Raw genomic sequence first — 20233 nt, forward strand, 5'->3', positions numbered from 1 at the left:
TGCCTTTCATTGAGCTAACTGGTTCCTGGGAAACAGAAAAGGAGAAGAAATATGAGGTGAGATCTAACACTGATCTTAACCTGGAGACTTCAGATATTTTATAGGAAAAAAGCGGAGGATACAGGCAAGGATGTATCAGAAACACGACTTACATATTTATACAAATCTGTGTCTTTCAACAAGGTATTTGTGTAAAGCTCTGCTATCCCTCCATGACTTTTTGCAGTGTCCATTTGCTGTTCTGTTCTTTGTGTTCTCTTTCCTCTTTCCCTCTGTTTTTAAAGTTTAATACATTTTTCTCTTAGTCTGCAAAGCACAGAAAGTGAAGAAGTGAAGCAATGTGTTTGCCACAAATGCAAATTTTTGGGTGCAGGAGTTAGGACAATAGGACTCTAACTGCCTGTTCACAAGAGGAAGGATTAGGTCCTCTGTCATGTTAATAGTGGCATCAACAACCTGAATAAAAGCCAAAAATCCAAGTTGATTCTGCAGTTTAAGACCATTGTTCTCCCATGTGGTTTAGTCTGTAAGATATAGTCTACACATAGAACTTTTCCAGGATTTATATAATGTTTCACATCATACAGTGCAATTCTGGATATGTTAATGTACTTTTACATATCGAAGCCCTTTGTAATTGACAAAAATTTATACTGATATAGCTAAAAATTCCTACAGCTTAAAGGCATCAGAGGTATTAGAAATACATATGCAAAAAGATGGCTGCCAATATTGTTCTGTTCTTCTTATTTCAGAGCCCACTGTAAAAACAAATCAGGTGAAACCTGCTAATAATATGCAACAACCTCCACATCAGATTAGCCCTGGACTTTGGCTCCGGATAAGCAAAGCTGAGGCAAGAATACGGGATATTCCAGAGGGCTTGTTCCTGGCCTGACCCTTCCGGATCCTGATGAGACTCTCAAGCCTTTCTTCATTCCGTACTCTGAGCCCAGTTCCTGTTCTGTTGAGCTGCAGTAATGTTGTACATTCGTTGTTTGGTAACAGGAGCTCTCCCGAGTGTCCAAGGCAGAGGAACATAACTCTTGAACACAAGTCCATGAATCTACCCTTTCTTTCTCTCTCTTTTTCTTTATTTTTTTGGCAAATTCTGGTATTAGACCCACGGTCACGTACAAATCACGACACGTTAGTGACTGGGGAATCGTAAATTGGGCGTTTAGACTTGAACAAATACTGAGCATTGTCATCCTAAACTGATTATTATTTTAAATACTGTCCCGGGCTATAACTGGCTTTGTGTACAATAGCAATACAGGGTGTAGTTACAGACACAATTTCCTGTGCTTAGGGTTTGAAATTATTATTTAAGATCACTGTAACGTTTGCCCGGTGCACCAGCGCAATTCCCCTATTAGATAATTTTCTATCCTTGTGAGGGCAATTTTGCTTGTGCAATGCTGCCAGAGCTTTCAGGAAGGGAGAGACAAGCAATTGTGACAATAAAATTTGCATCAGCTCCCACCCAACCTCTCCCAGAACTGAAATACCATTTGTCGCATTCAAAGCGTTTTCGCATCAGAAGGGAAGGTGTTTCTGAGCTGGAAAGTCATTGTGATCTCCACAGGGTTGCATCCTCCAGGCTGGCTTTGGCCTCTCAGGTTCCCATGAGAAACACCAAACAGCAGTTGCGGAATTCCATATGGCTTTGTAGCAAAGACTTGGTGGGTTGCCTGGCCCAGCATCCAAGCATGAAAACCCAAATCAATCCAGTCATGGGGTCAGAAGCTGAAGCTGCGATTGTGCTGTTTGAGGGGGTTGACCCTTGTAAAAAGCATTGCAGATCAAACAAAATTACCAGTTTCTGGAAAAATGAAGGTGCCAAACCTGCCACACTGTACTCATGTAACACCTCCTTCAGAACAACTCAGGGTTTAAGGGCTAAGAAGAAGGTATTGTTCCTATGTTGGAACCAGCACCAGGGGCACAGGGAGAGAGGATAGTAATGAAAAAGTCTGTAATACGTAGATTTGCAGGAATGAAAGACATAGACTGTAAGACTTGTGCTGGATGTCATCATTGGTCATTCAGAAAAGATGCTACTGCTACTTCAGATTGTCCCCAAATCAATGCACATAAATCATGGTGGTGAAGTCTGTGCCAGTTTCTAAGGCCTTGTGGCAATTCAGTGATGAAACATGTGAAAACGTCTTCAACAGCATAAGGTCTCTGACTAAACTGTTCACAGCCTCTGCCTTGCTCCTGCAAGACGCCAAGACCAAGCGCTGGGATTTTTCACCATAAAGTTACTATTTTGCTTTTCTAAGTAAAGGACAAACAAGAGTGAATTCCTGCACAGATTTCACTCACTGATTGATATGGAGAGGCTTGTGCATGTATGTTGTACCACCGGGATAGAGCTGATGCTGCTGAGCTCAGCAGTTCGTGCTGTGGCAGCCCTGTATTACCTAGAGGTCTCAACCTGTCTGCTAGCTGGTATCCTAAGACCATGCAGTAGCTGAAACTTTGTTTACTAGAGCACAATGCTGGCTGTCACTGCTCACATGCTGCTAAATGCCTGGATGCCCACACTTAGCAAGGCAGAGGGTGATGCAGGCACTCTGCTGTGTCCTTGTATGTTCAGGGCAAATATAAAACAGAGTAGAGATAAAGGAAATCTCTAGCAGTATGAGAGCAACTCTGACTCATATATACTTTCCCTGGAAAAAAAATGCTCCACAAAACCCATTGCCTCTGTTCCACTGAGTTTGGCCTTTTCTTTTGACTTGGAGCAGAGCCCCACCTCGCACCTCTGCTTCCCTTCCTCATGCTGTACACAAGGTTGCCTCTATCACAGCAATGGCGAAGGGAGGACCCACATATGGGAAAGACTTCTACAGAGGACAACAGACTGGGAATGATGGGGTTGAGCTGCTCCACGTGTGTAGTGCAAATCCCTGCATCTCTACAGTTCCTGCAATTCTCTCCTCGGCAGCCTGCAAAATTCCACTGAGAAAAACCAGAAATGGGGAGGGGGAAGAAAGAGTCAGACAAACTATTGTGTTCCTAGGGGGGAAAGAAATAAATAGCCCTATTTAGCTTATCCAGCTTTGCTGATGTCAATCACTTTTCTCATTTTAAACAGGAAAGACACCACTTTAGTTCCACCTGTTCCATTATTTATCATGCTATGCATTTCCCATAAATTGTCACTCATGCAAAACCTGTACATCGTAAGGGGACACCCTAATATTTTTAATGACCTTAAGCAAAGTGATTGACATTAGACACCGGTGTCAGATGTTCTGGTGACGCAACATGTTCTCCTAGCAGCAGGAAAGCTTCCTGCCGTGATTAAGTTAGGGCCATGGAAGTGCTAAAATGTGTTGTCAGCTTTCCTCTGATGCAAGTGATTTTATTATAGCGTCTGGTAACCACGGAGTGTGGCAACGCAAATACTGACTCCAAACATCCCCTCCCATACATACAGCTTGCTCTATTTAAAACATGAAGTGCACTGCACAAATCCAGGGATAGATTATGGATGTAACAAGCTTAAACCATGGAGAGCAGAGGAAAAGGTGGCACCTAAGCCAGGATGCTGGGTGATTTCAGGAGGTGAAGCATACAGCTCTGGGATGACCTGTGGAAGGCAACCCCCTGGTTGGCAGGGATGCTCTGCAGTGGCATCACCACTGCTGTTGTGGATACCAGAGGCACCAGAGGGCAAAGAGGAGGCACATTAATATCAGCCTCACTTGCTGCAGCAGTGGAAACTAAAAATCACATCCAGCCCTTTTGAGTCGTGAGAAATTAAGGACAAAAAAACAGAGAGGGGAAAAATAAAGAGGGCTCCATGCAGCCCCTCTGCCTTCTGACACCCTCACACACACTGGGGTGGAAGCCTGTGACTTGGCTCCACACCAGTTGTCCTTCAGGATAGAGATGAAGAAATAACATTCTGGTTTGCTTCAACCTGTGACGAGCCCCTCAATTATTCATTACCTGAAAGAAAAGCTGGAAGACCTCTGGAACTCAAGAGTTACAGAATCAAACATCTTAGACACACACAGGGGACGCCTGGCACCTGCTTTTCTGAAGATCCATAATCCCAAAGCTCATTCAGCAAACAGTTACTACACAGATGACTTTGCTTCCACAAGCAAATTATTCATAGTTGTGTCTAAAAGTGACCATGCCAGTATGTGTCTGCAGAACTGACCGTTACGGTTTTCCAGTAACAGAGTTGTTAATCAACCTGCAAGAGGAATGGGCCATCAAACTAAAATCCTCACTCTACAGAGATTTTGGGAGGAGATCAGCAGTACATATGTTCACAGTTACTGTTCTACGAAAATAGAATCATAAAGCAGTCAAAGTTGAAGATACAAGATATCTTGATAGCAAGAACAGATTTTCTAAAGGTCTAGCAGCACTGAATATTATTTTAATGAAATTTACTTTTTACTTTTATAGCAAAATAATCCAAAGTGCTAAACCTGACCATTTTAATTTATAAAACCAAAAAAGTCTCATGTTTTAAGCCATAATCATACCCCGTTATTTAGGTTAGACAGTATCGTTATATATTTCTACCTATTTCTATTCAATAGTAGAACAAAATTAATATTAGTTGGTTTAAAAAAGGGGGGAAAGTACCACAGATACTGGGAGGGGAAAGTTACATAAAATATAAGAATCAGCTTATTGAGCAATTTGCAGTGTTTGGTTGTTATTGCTTTTTCTTTTTTGAGCTACAATTTCAGTCACAATCTGGCCACAAGCTTGTAGTCACCTCAAATGCTATGATTTCTCCCTTGGTCAAATGTCACAGTGTGTATTTTAAGGAGATTCTGGTATTTCAAGACAGTTCAAACTATTCTTAGTTTTCACAAGTCCCTTTCCAACATGATCGGCATGTTGGAGAATGCAGTTGTGATGATGGAAGTCAGGATGATGCCGCTTTCTGTACAGGAAAAGTGGGTTTTCCTCCATCTTTAAAAGAATCACTACCGAATCTGCAGTAAGAAAAACATTAAGAGAACTTGCAGAGTTTCAAAGAGTATTTCTTAATCCATTCCATTTCCACTTCAGTTCATTTCCAAAGTTAAATTAAAACTTGGAGTCTCTCCTATTGATAAATAGTCAAGTTGACTTACAAAGGTTCTGCCTTCTGTCCAGCCTTCTCCTGGTTGTCTTTAACCAAACAAGGTTCTCTGATTTGCCACAAGTGCTGTCTGGCTCTCCCGCCTCTTTGCTTTCTTGTTTTGCTGCCTGATTTTCCAGCACACTGCACTAGAAGCCAGCAAAAGGAGTCCTGATGACAAAAGGACTAATCCAAACACCGAGATGATCGATCCATGAGAATTAAAGCTGTATGCCACAGCAGTAACCACGATGCCGGCTATGAGGATAACCACCCCAAAGGGAATGGTACAGCGGTAACAGGAGAGTTCTGCTCCCCCTGTGGCTGCGGTCAGCTGGCACTCACTGACAAGAGGGATGGTGGTTATCACACAGTCATTGTTATTACACTTCTTCATGGTTACAGTACCAGGATGCTTTGGAGCGCCCAGAATCTCTTTAATAGGTTCGTTTGTCATCTTGATTGCCTTGACTCCGTCAGTTCTTCGGCTAGAGCAGGCACTGCTGAGCACACGGTGCACTGTGGAGAGAAGAGCACGAGTTCAACCAAGTGTTACTGTTGCACAACAAATGGGTGAGAAGGGGTTATGGACAAGCTTCCTTGTAACACTAGTGATTGTGGAGGATCTGAATAAATTTTTATAGTAGTCATCAGCATGTGCTAGAAAGAACACAGACCAAGACAGACACCAACCTTAAAGTGCTCTGGGCTAAATCTTATTTTAAGTCACATCTGAAAGTTGGCATTTCTGGATGCGGTTTAGATTTCAATAGCATTACATCTTCTGATGAGGAGGTGAAGTTCAAAGGCTGTTTTGGTTAAAAATTCTGCTCTTGCTCACACACTTTTTCAGTGTTTCTTTAGAGCTACACCTCTACATACACATTATGTAGATTTGCTTCAATACACATCACAATAACATGGGCAAGAACTGGTCCAGTAAAACCCACGACTTAATAGCAAACCTCTTCTCAATGCAAGTGCTACTCAGTGAAAAATTCAAATGGTCATGACTAGATATGGATGTGGGAGGAATGGAGATTAAAACAGTTCCCTGCACTCAGCAAACACCAGCAGAAAGCAAAAGTAATGGGCCCCTTTTAAGTCATAGAGTCACAGAATACAAGATTGGAAGGGACCATAAGGATCACCTGGTTAAACTTTTCTTGGCAAAGCATGACCTAGACTAGACTTCCCAGCACCCTGTCCAGCTGAATCTTAAAAGTGTCCAACATTGAGGTATTCACCACTTCCATGGGGAAATTACCCAAGTCCATGAAACCACATCCATGTTACTCCATGGGAGGGAAATTTAGTGTAGTACTCACTCATTTTAGTGACAGTAGGTCACTTTCCTCCTGTTTCCACATTGTATACACACTTTCAGTCCTACAGAGAGTATGCACAATTAGATACCATCTGCATTATGAGGCAAAACAGCTTTTGGCTCCCTGTGCCCAGCGCCTAACTGGAGTCTGTCTGATAGGGAAAGATGAGCCCATGACTCTCTGCTGCTACAGGCAGCCATGAACAGACCTCATAATTCCTGTGGGGAATGTGGTGGTATGGGGGTTAGTGAGCCTCTGACAATGCCAAGGCTACCATGGCTGTGTGCTCAGTGCACCCCACCACATACAACAGAGACTGGGACACCAGGGAAGCACTAGGTTTTCCTTTTGCGTGTAGCGCACAGGACTCTCCCACCACTCTCTGGTACAGGCTCTGTAGCTTTTGCTCTTATGAGCAGCATGATATGCAGCTCAGAGAAGAAGGAAGAGTGCTGGCAATGCAGTAATTCTTTTATCATTTTTATCACCTTCACATCTGTGACTAGGAAGTTAATTGCCAGATACTTGTGTTCTCCTTTTCCTTTCCCACCACTCCACCCTTGTTGCTAAGATATATTCATCCATTGTAGAGAGCCCTTGGTTTTGTATCTCAGTACCTCCTGTAACTGTGTGTTTTCTGAGAAAGAGGATTTCTCTATTTTTAAACACACACACAAACAGGCTACACTGTAGTCAGAGAGTTTGTATTGGAGTTTCCTTGAACCCTACTGACAGAAAGAAAGTTCAGATCTGGTTTGACAAAGCTTTTGTTCTGCTGTGCTAAAGAAGAGTGCTCAACTCAGTAGTGTTTCTTGCTGTACACAGCTGTCCTCAGGGCTCAATCCCACAATGGGTTCAGCAGCCACAAGACAGAGTAGCGTCCTAATGACAACACTGAGCACAGCGGAACCGAGCACACACACTGACAACACAGGAGACAATGGGCACTAACTGAAAACACAAGAAGGCTCTGTCTGAACATCAGGAAGCACCTTTTTACTGTGAGTGTGGCTGAGCACTGGAACAGGTTGACCAGGGAGTTTCCGGGGTCTCCATCCTCAGAGATATTCAAAAGCCACCTGAACAGATTTCTTTAGGTGACTTGCTTGAGCGGGACACTGATGGACCAGATGACCTCCAGAGGACCCTTCCAGCCACAACCGTTCCACGATTCTGTGTCTTGCTGTGAAGGTGTCTGGTATCTCCAAAGGCAGGAACAGGATCTGATCAGTGCTTACTGGACAAAGCAAATAGATCTGTTCTCTGAGGTTCTGTTGCTTTGTTCTTCAAATTCCAATGCATGATTAAGTGCCTTTTAGAGCAGACAGAAAGAGCCCGGGAAAGCCATGGGGTTGCTCTAGAGCACCACTGATCTGTTACCACATGGGCCTGAGCCCAAGTTCTGTATTCTCAATAATGTCTTACATGGCAGTGAGACTGACTGGTGCCACTATGTTGCTGCATCACTTACCCATTAAATGTCACAGAAGTTCTGCATAATGGGAGAATGTGCTCCCTAAATGTCACCTTCTTTTGATCTTACTAATTGAATAGGGCTAATCTTTGATATTTGATAGCCATATTCAGTTAGTTCAACATTTTATTATTAAATTTGAGAGAGGAAAAAAAATAACCATTTCCCATATAAAAGGTATTTCACATCCAAATACATTTTAATGACTACGCAAAAGTCTAAACACACTAACAGTCACAGAAATAGGGAAAGTTCCAATAACTTGAAAAGACTTTGGACTGGGGTCATAGTGAACATGATTATCCTGAAAAAACTTCAACGTTCAGTCAAAGTATATTTACTCCTGTCCCTAGAGTCCTTGTCCCTCTGCTTCAGGTACATCACCAATGAACATTAATCTCTTAGTTGTCTTGTACAGAGGTTTATGAAGAAAGGAGATGCATTTATAGAGTCAAAACTAGCATTAATTTTTTAGCAAAAAATCTTCTGAACTACCAAAATTAAATTAATGGCAAAATACCTTTTGACTTCCGAGAAGCACATTTCTTGCCTGTAATAGGATGTAAGCAGACAGGCATTCATATAAAACAAATAAACAACCCCCTATTGAAAGCCTCTAACTAAAATAAACAGTACCTATCTGAAGTGGGAGTAAAGGCCCTAGAAAATAAGGTACTAGATCCTCATTGCCAGCAAAGTCACTTCTGACTTATGCCAACAGGTGACTTGGTTCAAGTTTCAGGGTAAGAAATTTAGGCGAAGATACCCGGCAACACCAGCATCCTCTCACTAATCATACCACGAGTACTGCCTTATGGAGCTATGGTGACTTGGAGGAAGAATGTGTTTCTCTGGCAATCTGTGGCTAACACCAGACAAAGAAGAGAGGAATGTTTTACCCACTAATAGATGTAAGCTGAAAAGCCATGAAATCCAGCAGCACACATGCCTACCAGGTCCAGAAGAAATCCATCGGAACAAATCCCTTGGCTCACTAAGCAGAGGAAGATGGCTTGAGATGTCTCGTATGTCAATTCACAGGGTAGTCATGCAGCAGTAAGTGCTGCTCCAGGCTTTGAAGTGTTCAGATGTTGCTGAACTGGAGGTAACAATATTCTAGCATGGAAGTTTCCTACAAGAAAAGTTGTTGGATATTTATCAGCTTCTTAAGAACAAAGCTCCTGCTGTATGCTGACTCCTGCTGCTAACTGAATGGAAGCAGGGGATGTTCTCCCTCTGGTTCTCCTAGGGGTTTCTGCCTCTCTTCTTGGCAGCAGCCACACATTTCTGGCCCTACATAATTTTTCTTTGATGATGTGACATCTCAGTGATGAATGTCACAACTCAGGCAAGACCTCAGAAAGAGCTAGGTAGGACAAGATAACGCATGGGAATTTCTGTAGTCATAAATCTCATTTAACTTAATTTCTATTGCTCACTTACATGAATCAAAACTTGGGGTACTCGGGATTTTGCCTATTCTGTCTCCAGTTTCTTTAAGCAAATTACTTCATCTCCCTGTGCCTTGGTTTTCTCAGATGTAAACTGGAAATAACAAGATGCTTCCCACTAAAACCCCCTCTACTGTAACAAAACCTAATATAAACCCAAAAACTCCTCTCAGAAAAAACAAACAGGCAAGCTAATTGAGGCCAAGAACTCGCTGTAATAAACATAAGTCCATTATATTTGCTAATTTCTGTTATTTGGATTTTTAAGAACAAGGTTCATAACTCAAATAGGGACAAGGCAGACTCTGCAGCACAACAGTGATGGAAATTGAAATCAAGTGCAGAAACAGCTGGGAAGTCACCAAGCAGCTGGGTAAAACTCATGAAGCAGCAGAGATTTATGTTGTTAATCTTACTCAACATTCCCTTTCTGTATAGGCATGATTATGGAAGCTCATTTCCACACTGAATTTGGAGTCCTAAGTGGGGATGGGAATATATTCATGAGGATAAGTTTGTATAATTATAAACTTTAAGGGCTTCTTCTCCTTTTAAGTTGCTTAGACCATGCTAACAGCTCACAAACATTTACAGGCACAAACTGCTGCTGCTCTTCAGCTGATCCTTGGGAAAAGCCTGTGACACAGCTAAAGTATAATTAGCTGGTTAATGAAGGTAGCTAATAATAAAGGTCTTGTTTATCTCCTTGACTACATTCTTGTCTCTCCCAGCAACTAGTTTCACTTTTTGAAAAGTCTGGAGGGAAATGCAGGAAACCCCCCACCTCAGATAAATTCTCCAGGTTACATCAGACCAACAGCACACCTCTGGAATAATCTTGCAACTTGCACACCTATTATAAGAATGGTTATGGTTGTTCAAAAGGCTCATCCTAGCACATTTGAGCCCCTCAGCCAGCATCATTCTTTGCAAAGATTAATCTCTCTGTCAGCCACTTCTCTGGATTTGATTTGACCACAGACACTTCGGGTCAGTTTTTAAATCAATGTCTTTACCAACCCCCTGACTGACAGACTGAATTTCTTCCTCCCCTCCTTCCCTCCCTCACCATAAAGCCAAAGAAGCAGGAATACAAGGAATCTCTGCATTCAGCTTCCAAGATTTTAACTGGGAATCATTTCAATGCGGTGCTCTCAGGAGGCTTTCCACATGCTGACACTCTCTGTGCAAGTGCAATGAGCTGGTATTTCTCACCTACCACAATTCTCTCTCCTTTCTCCCATTTACCCAGCAGTGGGGAACATTAAGTTTTCTCCTTTATCACAGACCTGAAGCTGTGTCTTGCATAATATCTCAAACACCCCTTTTTTCCTTATATAAATTCCAATAATTCATAATGCTCGTGCTTCACACTTGGGTTTGTGTTAAAGTGACTATGGAAACCAGTATAAGGAGTCAGTCCTCCTATACTGAGCGGAGAGCCAGAGTTCATTTGGAATCCAGCAGCCTGTGGTAACCCTGAACGCAATCCTGCAACTCTTCCCCGCATGAACGCTCCTGGAAACACAGAACTAGGATTTGTACTTACAAGGCTCCAGGATCAGGCCATGAATTACCGGGAGTAGAACACGTTACACTCCTGCGTGTCAGCTCTCTGAGCCTCGGGATGCCCTAAGTTCCCATCACCAAGTTTTTCGATAAAATAATTACCAGGTCTGAGCTCTCACACCTTTTTGGACCTCCAGACATAGCTGGGGCAGGACGGAAACCAGACAGACCCCTCCACAAACAAATTGCTCTGTAACACACCACAGACACCGAGGCAAAGCACGCGTGTCGTGCCTGTCCGCCCACACCTATGCAAGCGAGAGGAGCGGTGAGCAGGGAAAGCGCAAAGCACAGCTCCGGCTGCCCGCACGGTGAGGCTTCCATTGTACCACCAGCCCCTGGGGCAAACCCTGCGCAGTGCAGGAGACAGCGGTGCGGGAACCGCCTCAGGACCGCGGGCCGGCGCACGGGTCCCCGCAGGGCCCGAGCAACCCCAGCGCGCCCCGCCGGCTCCGGGAACCGGGAGCTGCCGGGCAGCAGCGGGGCCGAAGCCCAGCGGGCACTCAGTGTGTGCGGGTCCTGCGCCTGCGAGCCCAGCCGAGCCCTGCTATGCTATGCCGAGCCGAGCTAAACCGCGCTAGACCATGCTATGGTACAGTATGCCGAGCGGAGCCGTGCCACGCTGAGCTAAACTGAGCTGTGCTAAACTAAGCTGAGCTGAGCCATGCCAGACCATGCCAGTATACTATAGTATACTAAACTAAACTGAGCTAAGCTAGACCATGCTGTAGTATAGTGAGCCGAGCCGTGCCTTACCTCCCGAATGCCGGGCAGGACTGCAGCGAACACCAGCCCGGAGCAAGTATAAGAGGGGGATGCCGCCCGCTGCACAAGGGACTGTAAACAAAGTTCTTGTGAGAGCGGAACAATTGAGGGACCGGAGCAAACTCAGCGGCGGGAGCTGCGGCGGGCGGGGCTGCACTCACCGGGGAAGGTCCCGCTCCAGCCCTGAGGAAGGCTGGCCGGGGGCGGGCAGGCGGGGCTGGGCAGTCCCCCGCCTTGTCTTGCTTCGCCTCGCCTCGCCTCGCCCTGCCCTCCGCGGCTCGGCGTTGCGCTGTTCACATGCCCGGTTCGGATGCGTTCGGTGTCTGCTGCTTTGTTCGGTCCCGCACTGTGCGGGGCTCTTCTGCACCCTGCCAGGTGAAACACGGGGCCGGGGGGTATCGTCCAGCCCTCTTTGCCCCCCTGCACAGCACCATGGGGGGAGGTGTGTGTGTCTGTCTGTCTGTCCCCCAAGTAGCAAGACACCCTGGTCCGAGCAGACTAGGGTTCGCTGCGGGTCCTGAGCCCTTAGGGGCTGGATGACACCGCGGAGCACAGCCAGGCCCTACTGGAATCCGGATGAACTCCCAGCTGGTGCTTCACTTCTCAGGCATTAAATGAGCGGGAGCATAGTTTTGGATTACATCCTTAGAGGATAAAGCTTTATGTATCATCTAGAAATATTTTAACTGGCTTTTCTATGCTTTATTCACTCATTTCAGCGGAACATTAAACTCTTCAGGGGGTTGGAGTGGAAGGGAATGGGTGTTATTTTTTACCATGGTTTCTGATCTTTCCCAACAGATTTTGCTTTTGAGGCTCATAAAAGAACATGTTTGTATTGTGTGGTTAAACTTACCCAAAGTTTATATTTAAAAGGCACTATTTTATCAATGATTGATAAAAGAGCAGTGCTCCAGATGTATTTAATCAGCCACTCTGTCTCTTAAAGCATGCATGTACTTTTGACTCCCTTTCCAGGGTGAAATCCTGGCCTCAAAGAAATGAATAGCAAAACTTCCATCAACCTCACAGGAGCCAGGATCTCACCCTGTGTATCATTAAGAACTCCCCAGTGATGGAGATCCTGCCAAGGATTCATCTCCTCCAGCTGAATCAGTCAGGAGGTTCTGGAAGAGCTCCACAGCTTTATACAAGAAACTGGCACTTTCTTCTCCATTTGCAAGTGTTTCCTCCGAGCACATTGGCCTTTCAGCAGCAATGATAAGCATCTGCATCTGAGGGCAACTGTCCCCGGCAAGGAGCTCCTGGGCTATTAAATCCAGGCCTTTCTCATATAGGCAGCAGTGCCAGGTAATCTCTTTATTAAATTTGCTAAGTTCCACCTCAAACCACCTGGATTTCCTGCTGCTGCTAGAAAGCTATGAGCATTATTCTGTTGATATCTAGGAACCTTAATCTTGTTTCTAACTGCATGGATTCATAGACAATGATACCTTCAGCCTTGGGCTGAAATAGATGATCTTTCTTTTGGTGATTAACCCTCTAATGTCCTAAGAGGTAGAAATTGGATGCTCTCAGGCTTACTTTTGATCATCATTTTTTCAGATGTGGCCTTGCCAATATCCTGCATGGATGTAAAATATTTTCCTGTCCTACCACAAACACTAACACTTCATATTTATCCTCTGATTGTTCAATATATATGTATTTTTCTCCAGTATCAGTTCCATTTATCACTTTATATTAGAAATTCTTGCTGTTAGCACGTATGTGCATGACCTGACTTTCACCCCATTCCTATTACATCAAGTCCTCTCTAGTCTTTCCAGTGTAGCATTTGGTCCTGTGTTGACAGAGAAACTCCCTCCTATGCTTACACCATCAACAGTTCCCCTAGTACATTCTTACTTTTCCATGCCAACTTTATTACTGAAAGTATTATATAAAATACTGAAAGTATTACATAAAATAACTCCCAATGCTGATTTTTGAGGAAGTAGTCTGAAGTACACGTAAACAAGCATCAAACTGGGCTTAGAATTCACGTGTTTCTGAACAAATAAATGCCCTAACAATAGGCTAGAAAGTTACACTCTCTTCTAGACCCCGTACAATTGTAACTCCTTCTTGTGAAGCAGAAGAGCTGCTATGAGAAGTGGTGGGAATGATGCCTCCTTTCAGTGCTGTGAGAGCAGTGAGCTGTCCCCTACAAGGGGAGGTTTATAGATCTGAGACACAAAGAGGTCAAATACAACCGCCCCTCTGGCCTTTTAAAACGGGGATGGCAGACTACCTCTGCCTTTTAAGGGCCTGCTGTGCTCGGAGCATGACTCTCCAAGGATATAAGGAAAGAAGTACCAAACATACCCGAAGCAGCACGTTTGGCACCTGTAGAAATGCAGTGCAAACAGCTGAGGAAACTTCAGGACTGAGCAACAGCTGCAGCGAGGGGTTACAGGTTCACAGTTTTGGATTGCCATGCTTAAATGCCTCATAGTTCCCCTTTAGGACCTGCCCTAAATGACAAAATCTGCTCCCTGTGGCCTTAACACAGCTGCTCTGAGGAGGTGCAGCCCCAGAGGGGACAATAAACAGAAGCCTGTGTCATTCTGGAACTCCTGCAGCCTATTGAAAGAGCTCAGTTTTACTCCTGAATCAAGCAGTGCTGTTGCTCTGCCTACTAAGACACACTTGTAATACTTCATGGCTTCCTTTGAGTTCCTGACAGTCTCCTGGGCCTTTAGAGCACAGCAAACAGTGACTCATTAATCTGGCAAAGCACAACCTTTGTGGGCTCCCTATTCAATTAGTTTTTCTTGCCTTCTCCCTAACTCTCCACTGAATTTTCCTTTATTTCATCCCTAAGCCCACACACGGACATAACATGTCCATTGATTGCATTTACTGAAACTTTTAGAAAGCACTCTTTCAGCATGTTTAATATGTTGGAAATGGTCCTCACCATGTCCTGCTGTGCATGTGTTTCATGATGGGGAATGGAGCTCTTAGCAAAGCCAGTTAAACCAGAGAACATAAAACATTGTAGCTCCCCTCTCATTAAACCAGTTTCCAGCACCAGGGAGTTCAGCCCTGTTGGTTGATAGCTCTGCAAACCACCCACTCAGTAATCAGGCTTATGAAATGGATGTGCTTATAATGATAGTGAGAAACCTTGGTGACTAGGAATATGGAAAGGAATTTTCTTTTAACTCCATTAGATCCTACCCATACTTTGGTCAATTTCAGCTATCCTGCTGTGCATTTGAACTTCCTTATTGCCCTACTCGACTTTCACTTGATCTTCCTGCAGTGCTGAAGAAGACAGGACATCTGGAGCTGAAAACAATTACTCTTATCTCCTACTGCTTTCATAATTACATGAAGTTCACATTTGAAAAGCTGCATTCCTTATGGGGATGTGTGCTTTTCATTAACTGAGGGATGTGCCACACCAGCAGAAGCCAAAGCCTGAAGCTAGCACAAGTCTGTTACAGAACCTCTGAATCTTTAGCCAACTGGAATCTCTGAATCTCAGCTTTCTGGCTGAGCTAGGAGGAAGCCTGGTAACAAAGACAAGACAATGAAATTTCAACATAACAGTGCTTTTTCTTAGAGGTTATTGCAGTAGAATCCAGTGGATTCAGGTGAGATTTAAGTCAGGGTAGGAATGAGCTCTTCCCAAGGCTCTGCAGAGGGCTCTTACTAGTTTCCCACCTGCACTGAGTACCCCAAGGAATTCACAGGGCACAAAGATGTGGAGGGAAATAAAGACAAAAGAGTTGCAAAAGTGGCTTGCCCAAGCTCATGTAGTGGGTGATATCAAGATGCTTTGTATGTCATTTCCCTGCTCTGCCAGTGGGTATGGCACACACTGTTCCCTCTTCTAATGCTCACTCCAATGAATATGGATCATTTCAACCACTGTAATTGACTTTGACAGTAGACAGAAAATGACAAGCTGTTAGCTACCCTACACAGGCCATCGGTTGGATTACTTCCTTTAAAACAAGGCTCTGGACAGCTTGGGAACACTGGTGAGAAGGGAAAGAATTATGGGGAAAGCACCACTTGCCAGTAGTGTTCAGGGGCTGCTGATACACAGATATACAGGTCAGAAGAAGCCTTCAGATTCTCTTAGCTGACATCCTGCATATCACAAAGCATTCCATTTTACATTCAGCCCAAGATCTGGACTATGAAACCAAACTTCTCTGCTCCTCTGAAGTATATTTTGAAGAAAATTATCTAGTCAAGAGATGGAGAAGTTGTCTTACCAATTCATTGAAATGTCACTGTTTAAAACCTATGGTTTATTTCTGTTTTTTTGGGGTTTGTTCCCCCCCCCCCCCCCAATTCCTTTATGTTAATTTTAACTCTTTAGCCTTTACCATGTCTAATGAGTCTTTTTTTGTCCTCCTCCACTACAATCCTTGGAACTAAATTTATATCTAACATATTGCATGTAGCTACATACACAGTTTTTCTCCTGCAGAACAGATGATTTCATATGGAATTAGCAGTAAATTACATGTCTGATCTACAGAGGAATTAAGAAGAAAGCATTATTGCAGTAAGCCGAGTTCTCACTGTTTCCACTAAAGAGAGCTTCCCATCCATATCATCTGCCTTAGCATCACATGCTAAGGGAAATGCTTAGAAGTAGTTGTACATGCACATAAACAAGTTAGGAAAGGAGAGGGTGTGGTAGCGACAACCATTTGCCAAATCAAGTCAAGATCTAAACAGCCTTGCTTATCTTCTGAATGACTCATTTTAGGTCATGGAGATGATTTGATAGTGCAATCCCTTCTTTCCTATAGGGAAGTTGTAAAGTTGCCCCTTTCCTCAAGGCCAGGTAGATGGGTTGCACCTCATAATCTCCAGTTTATTTGCACTGTGAGAGAATGTGGCTAAAAGGTGTAAATCAAAAGTAAATATGGCCAAATGAAGAGATGGGTCCTAACACCAGGAGTCCAGCATATTAAAGATAAATAATATTGAGTAGTAGCAGGCAGGAAAACAGCGGAACTCCAGTTATTCTCTGAATCTTCTTCTGTTTGAGTAGAGCTCTGTTGAAACTAGATAATACAGACAGAGTCATAGTTTGGGGTTAAATTCAACTCTATGAAGAAGACTATTGCATGCTACTGTTTAATGGCCACTTAAAACTTCTTCTGACAGCTCGAACAGTGCATGTCTTGTGCTAGTTCTGGGTGCCCCTTCCTGCCTATACACTTAGGCAGGAATGGAAAATATATAGAATATATTTTTAGATAAAATATATACAATACATATCTCAGTGTGTCAGACAGGCTAGATTTTCTGCATGTTCTTTATGTGTTGGAAAAACAGATTTCCCTTTGACTCCCGCAGCAGAGGAGAATATAGACTGCCTTGCACAAGCATGGCTATACTGGGAGATGCTATTGTTACTTTCCAGCTTCCTGGATGAAGAATTTGCTGCTTGCAAGCTGCAAAAGTCATGAAACACTTTGTAAAAAAAAGGCATTTACATAATGCAATCAAGCAAACAACAGTAGCATGAGATTATAATTGGTCTGGCTGTGTGTAATAGAAATATGAAAGTGCATACTGCATAAATGTCAGGACTATTCAGCACTTTTGCAAAATTTTTGGAATACACTGAGTGAAATGGAATGACAATAGTATATAAATATCTGCACAGCAGTAGAATCCATCAAAATCCCACATCTTTAGTTCATCTTCAAGAATTTCTCAAAGTGCACCAGTGCCACACAGAGACAGACACAGGAAAACACAATATAGCTGGTAGCACTTTCACATATGGATACCCATATCCGAAGCAAACACTGAAAGTTATCTGAGGCCTGAAAACTTTAATGTAGTATGTTGCTGGTTTCATTTCTGGCCACATATGATTTTTAGATAGAGGAGTTGTCCTGTTCACTGCTTTGATGCCACAGCATAGAATTCAGTGGATTACTCAGAGCTGATTTCAGAAAGGGTGGAAGTAATACAGATTATTTCCATTCTACAGAACAGGTGGGCAATTTAGGTGCGCTAATCCCATGAACAGCTCAGATCAGCAAGTTTCCTTGAGGTATCATTTCCCACTGAAAGCAGCAGCAGATGAATACCTAAGAAATATTAAGTATGCGGGTCAAGTCCTGGGCAGTTTTGAAACTCCCCCTCATTGCCCTAGAATAGTAACCCTCTATTTTCATTCAGATAGTATTTAGGTCCTGATCCATGTGTGGGACTGGATCGTGCTGTAGCTAGGCTGCCTTTGGTAGCTGTGCTCAAGCTTGGGTTCGTGTTCCCAGAACCAGCTGCCTTAAAGCAGTTGCTATCCCCCTGTCTGTTGGGATAGAGCTCTAGGACATTGGTCTCTGCTGTGTCTGAACTCCCCCCAGACTACAGCCCACTAGCCAATAGTGCAGATATTAAAGGGTCTGAGTCCAGAGTTTAGCTTCTGTCCCTAAGGTAAGGTCTTATGACATACTAGTGATAAATAATAACACTTACGTAAACATACATGAAAATAGAAAATAAAGTCTCCTTTCAGAACTGTTTGTGCTTTCTTAGTACTCACCACTCCTTCTTTACCAAGAAAAAAGGGCACATAGTAATGTCCTTTTTGAAAGCTTTGGTCCCTAGAGTAGCCTTGGGAGATAAATCTCTTTTTCCATGAGAGTGTTAGGGGAAGGAGGGAGTGGCCGGGCAGCTGTAGCCAATGTACAACTCTAATGCCATGTGGACAACAATATAATGCAAAAGATCTACTGTAAAATGAAACAAAAAAAAAAAAAAAACCCAAAACAATATTGAGCTATGATCACTTGAGTCCTTTTGCACAAATAAGGCTCCTTGAGAGGTCATGTAATCCCACAGGCACACGTCCTTGCTGCATGTGAAACACTAGCTTTTGACTTGCAACTCCTCCTTTTTCATACGGGGTGAAAGTTATCTCTGTATAAACAACAGCCACAAGCTCTTTGTGTCTCATTTGAGTCCTAGTTCAGAGCATGAATGGGATTTAAAACCGAGACAGAAATCTGATAAAATCACTGCAAAAGTAAAACTACCACTTAAAGAGATATTTCTGCAAGATAAACTACGTCAGTCCCACCATTGTCTCATATTCCATTTTAAAGAGCAGATCCTCAGCTGGGTGAGCAGCACAACTCCACTGAAGTCACTTTAGCTCCACCAAGAATTTACTTGTAAGGCTTCAGCCATAAGAAGCGTCATGTTTTGGAGAACCAGCTGGGCTGGTGGGCACACCATTGTAATTCACAAAGAACACAAACAAGCCAAAATATTTTACATATATTGTATAAATATTAACAATAAAATGTCATAATACATGTAAGCATATTACGGAAGTCAAACACAAGAACTGGAATGTTTGCCTAGGAGTTTCATTGGGAGGTGAGAGGAGGTAGTGTGAGAGCAAAGACTTAGCAACTATTAGGGACATTATTTTAGGAAGATGCTACAGGGAAAATTCTGGTATCAAATATACATGCTGGGGGGAGGTTGTTGGGTACCCTCTTGCCTTCTGCCAAAACTCTCTCTCCAAAAGTTCTGTGGACTGTGCATGAATGCTCAGCCTGTGTGTCCAAACCAGAGTCAGCCAGAAATGCTCAGCTCTGCTTGCAGACCGATTGTCTGGAACTGGAGAGGACAGCTGACATAAGTGAACTCTTTGTCAAAGAACTCAGCCACTCAGCAGGAAGCTAGAAAAAGCTAACTTTTGCCAGCCTTGCACAGAGGTTACCACCCAGGGCGTTGCGCTAGTGAACCTGCTCTTTGTCAGTCAGTAGGTTTGATGATGTCCCATAGCTCAGAGCTGCTTGTGTTTTATTCTGAAGACACAGTGTTCAACAGGAAAGTCTCACAGGAATTAGAAGAAAAAAGTTGGAATGAAAACAGGCTTACAACCCCAGGGAGAATACCTGCTTTAGCCTCTTACATTTTGATGACCTGAATGCACTGGCTGCCTGTGCCAGCCTCACACATCAGCATATAGTTATAGGTGGTGTCATTAGCAGTAGCCTAAGTAGGATGTGAGGAGTGTCCCATCAGTGAGCTCCTCCCGCCCAGGAGCTCAGACCAGTGGCAGTTTTGTCCCCTTCCATCCTGCCCATCCCAGTCCACCATGAGCCAGGGCCTGCTTCCATCTCTTTGCCGCCCACTTTGCAAGCTGGCTGCTGTGTACCTGTGTCCAATACACGTACCAGCTGCTGCACAATGTTTATGGGTGCATTATATATAGAATGATAGAATGGTTTGGGCTGGAAAGGATCTTAAGATCATCCAGTTCCAACCCCTCTGCCACGGGCAGGGACACCTTCCACTAGACCAGGTTGCTCCAAGCCCCATCCAACCTGGCCTTGAACACTGCCAGGGATGGGACAGCCACAGCTTCTCTGAGCAATCTGTGCCGGCACCTCACTGCCCTCACAGTAAAGAATTTCTTCCTTAAATCTAACTGAAATCTCCCATTTAAGTTCCTCATATGAGCCGCCCATAAGGAAAACTGCTTTATAAATGTGAAAATACCTACACAAAAATACACGTGCCCATAGAGACT

At 43.7% G+C, this 20233-nt stretch overlaps 1 protein-coding gene and 1 long non-coding RNA gene across 9 annotated transcripts; one reads left to right on the forward strand and one right to left on the reverse strand.

Moving 5' to 3' along the window:
- Window positions 1-133: 133 nt before the first annotated feature.
- On the reverse strand, window positions 134-12064 carry TMEM100 (transmembrane protein 100). Of its 8 annotated transcripts, none has more exons than XM_065693593.1 (5): window positions 11856-12064; window positions 11686-11766; window positions 8863-9041; window positions 6436-6496; window positions 134-5626 (listed from the first exon to the last, which is right to left on the reverse strand). In XM_065693593.1, exons 4-5 carry the CDS (start codon window positions 6437-6439, stop codon window positions 5160-5162), a joined length of 471 nt encoding a protein of 156 aa, XP_065549665.1. In that variant the 5' UTR covers window positions 6440-6496; window positions 8863-9041; window positions 11686-11766; window positions 11856-12064; the 3' UTR covers window positions 134-5159. The 8 variants fall into 8 exon arrangements, with proteins under 8 accessions (XP_065549665.1, XP_065549667.1, XP_065549664.1 ...); XM_065693595.1 differs by lacking the exon at window positions 11856-12064 and having other exon boundaries at window positions 134-4979; window positions 5121-5626; window positions 11686-11849; XM_065693592.1 differs by lacking the exon at window positions 11856-12064 and having other exon boundaries at window positions 11686-11849.
- Window positions 11837-18946, forward strand: LOC136021410 (uncharacterized). Its single transcript, XR_010615767.1, has 3 exons — window positions 11837-12069; window positions 12673-13005; window positions 14966-18946. It is a non-coding gene; the product is annotated as an uncharacterized LOC136021410 (long non-coding RNA).
- The last annotated feature ends 1287 nt before the right edge of the window (window positions 18947-20233 follow it).

Source organism: Lathamus discolor, chromosome 13 (genome assembly GCF_037157495.1).
Source record: "Lathamus discolor isolate bLatDis1 chromosome 13, bLatDis1.hap1, whole genome shotgun sequence".
In the NCBI taxonomy this organism is placed as follows: Eukaryota; Metazoa; Chordata; class Aves; order Psittaciformes; family Psittacidae; genus Lathamus; species Lathamus discolor.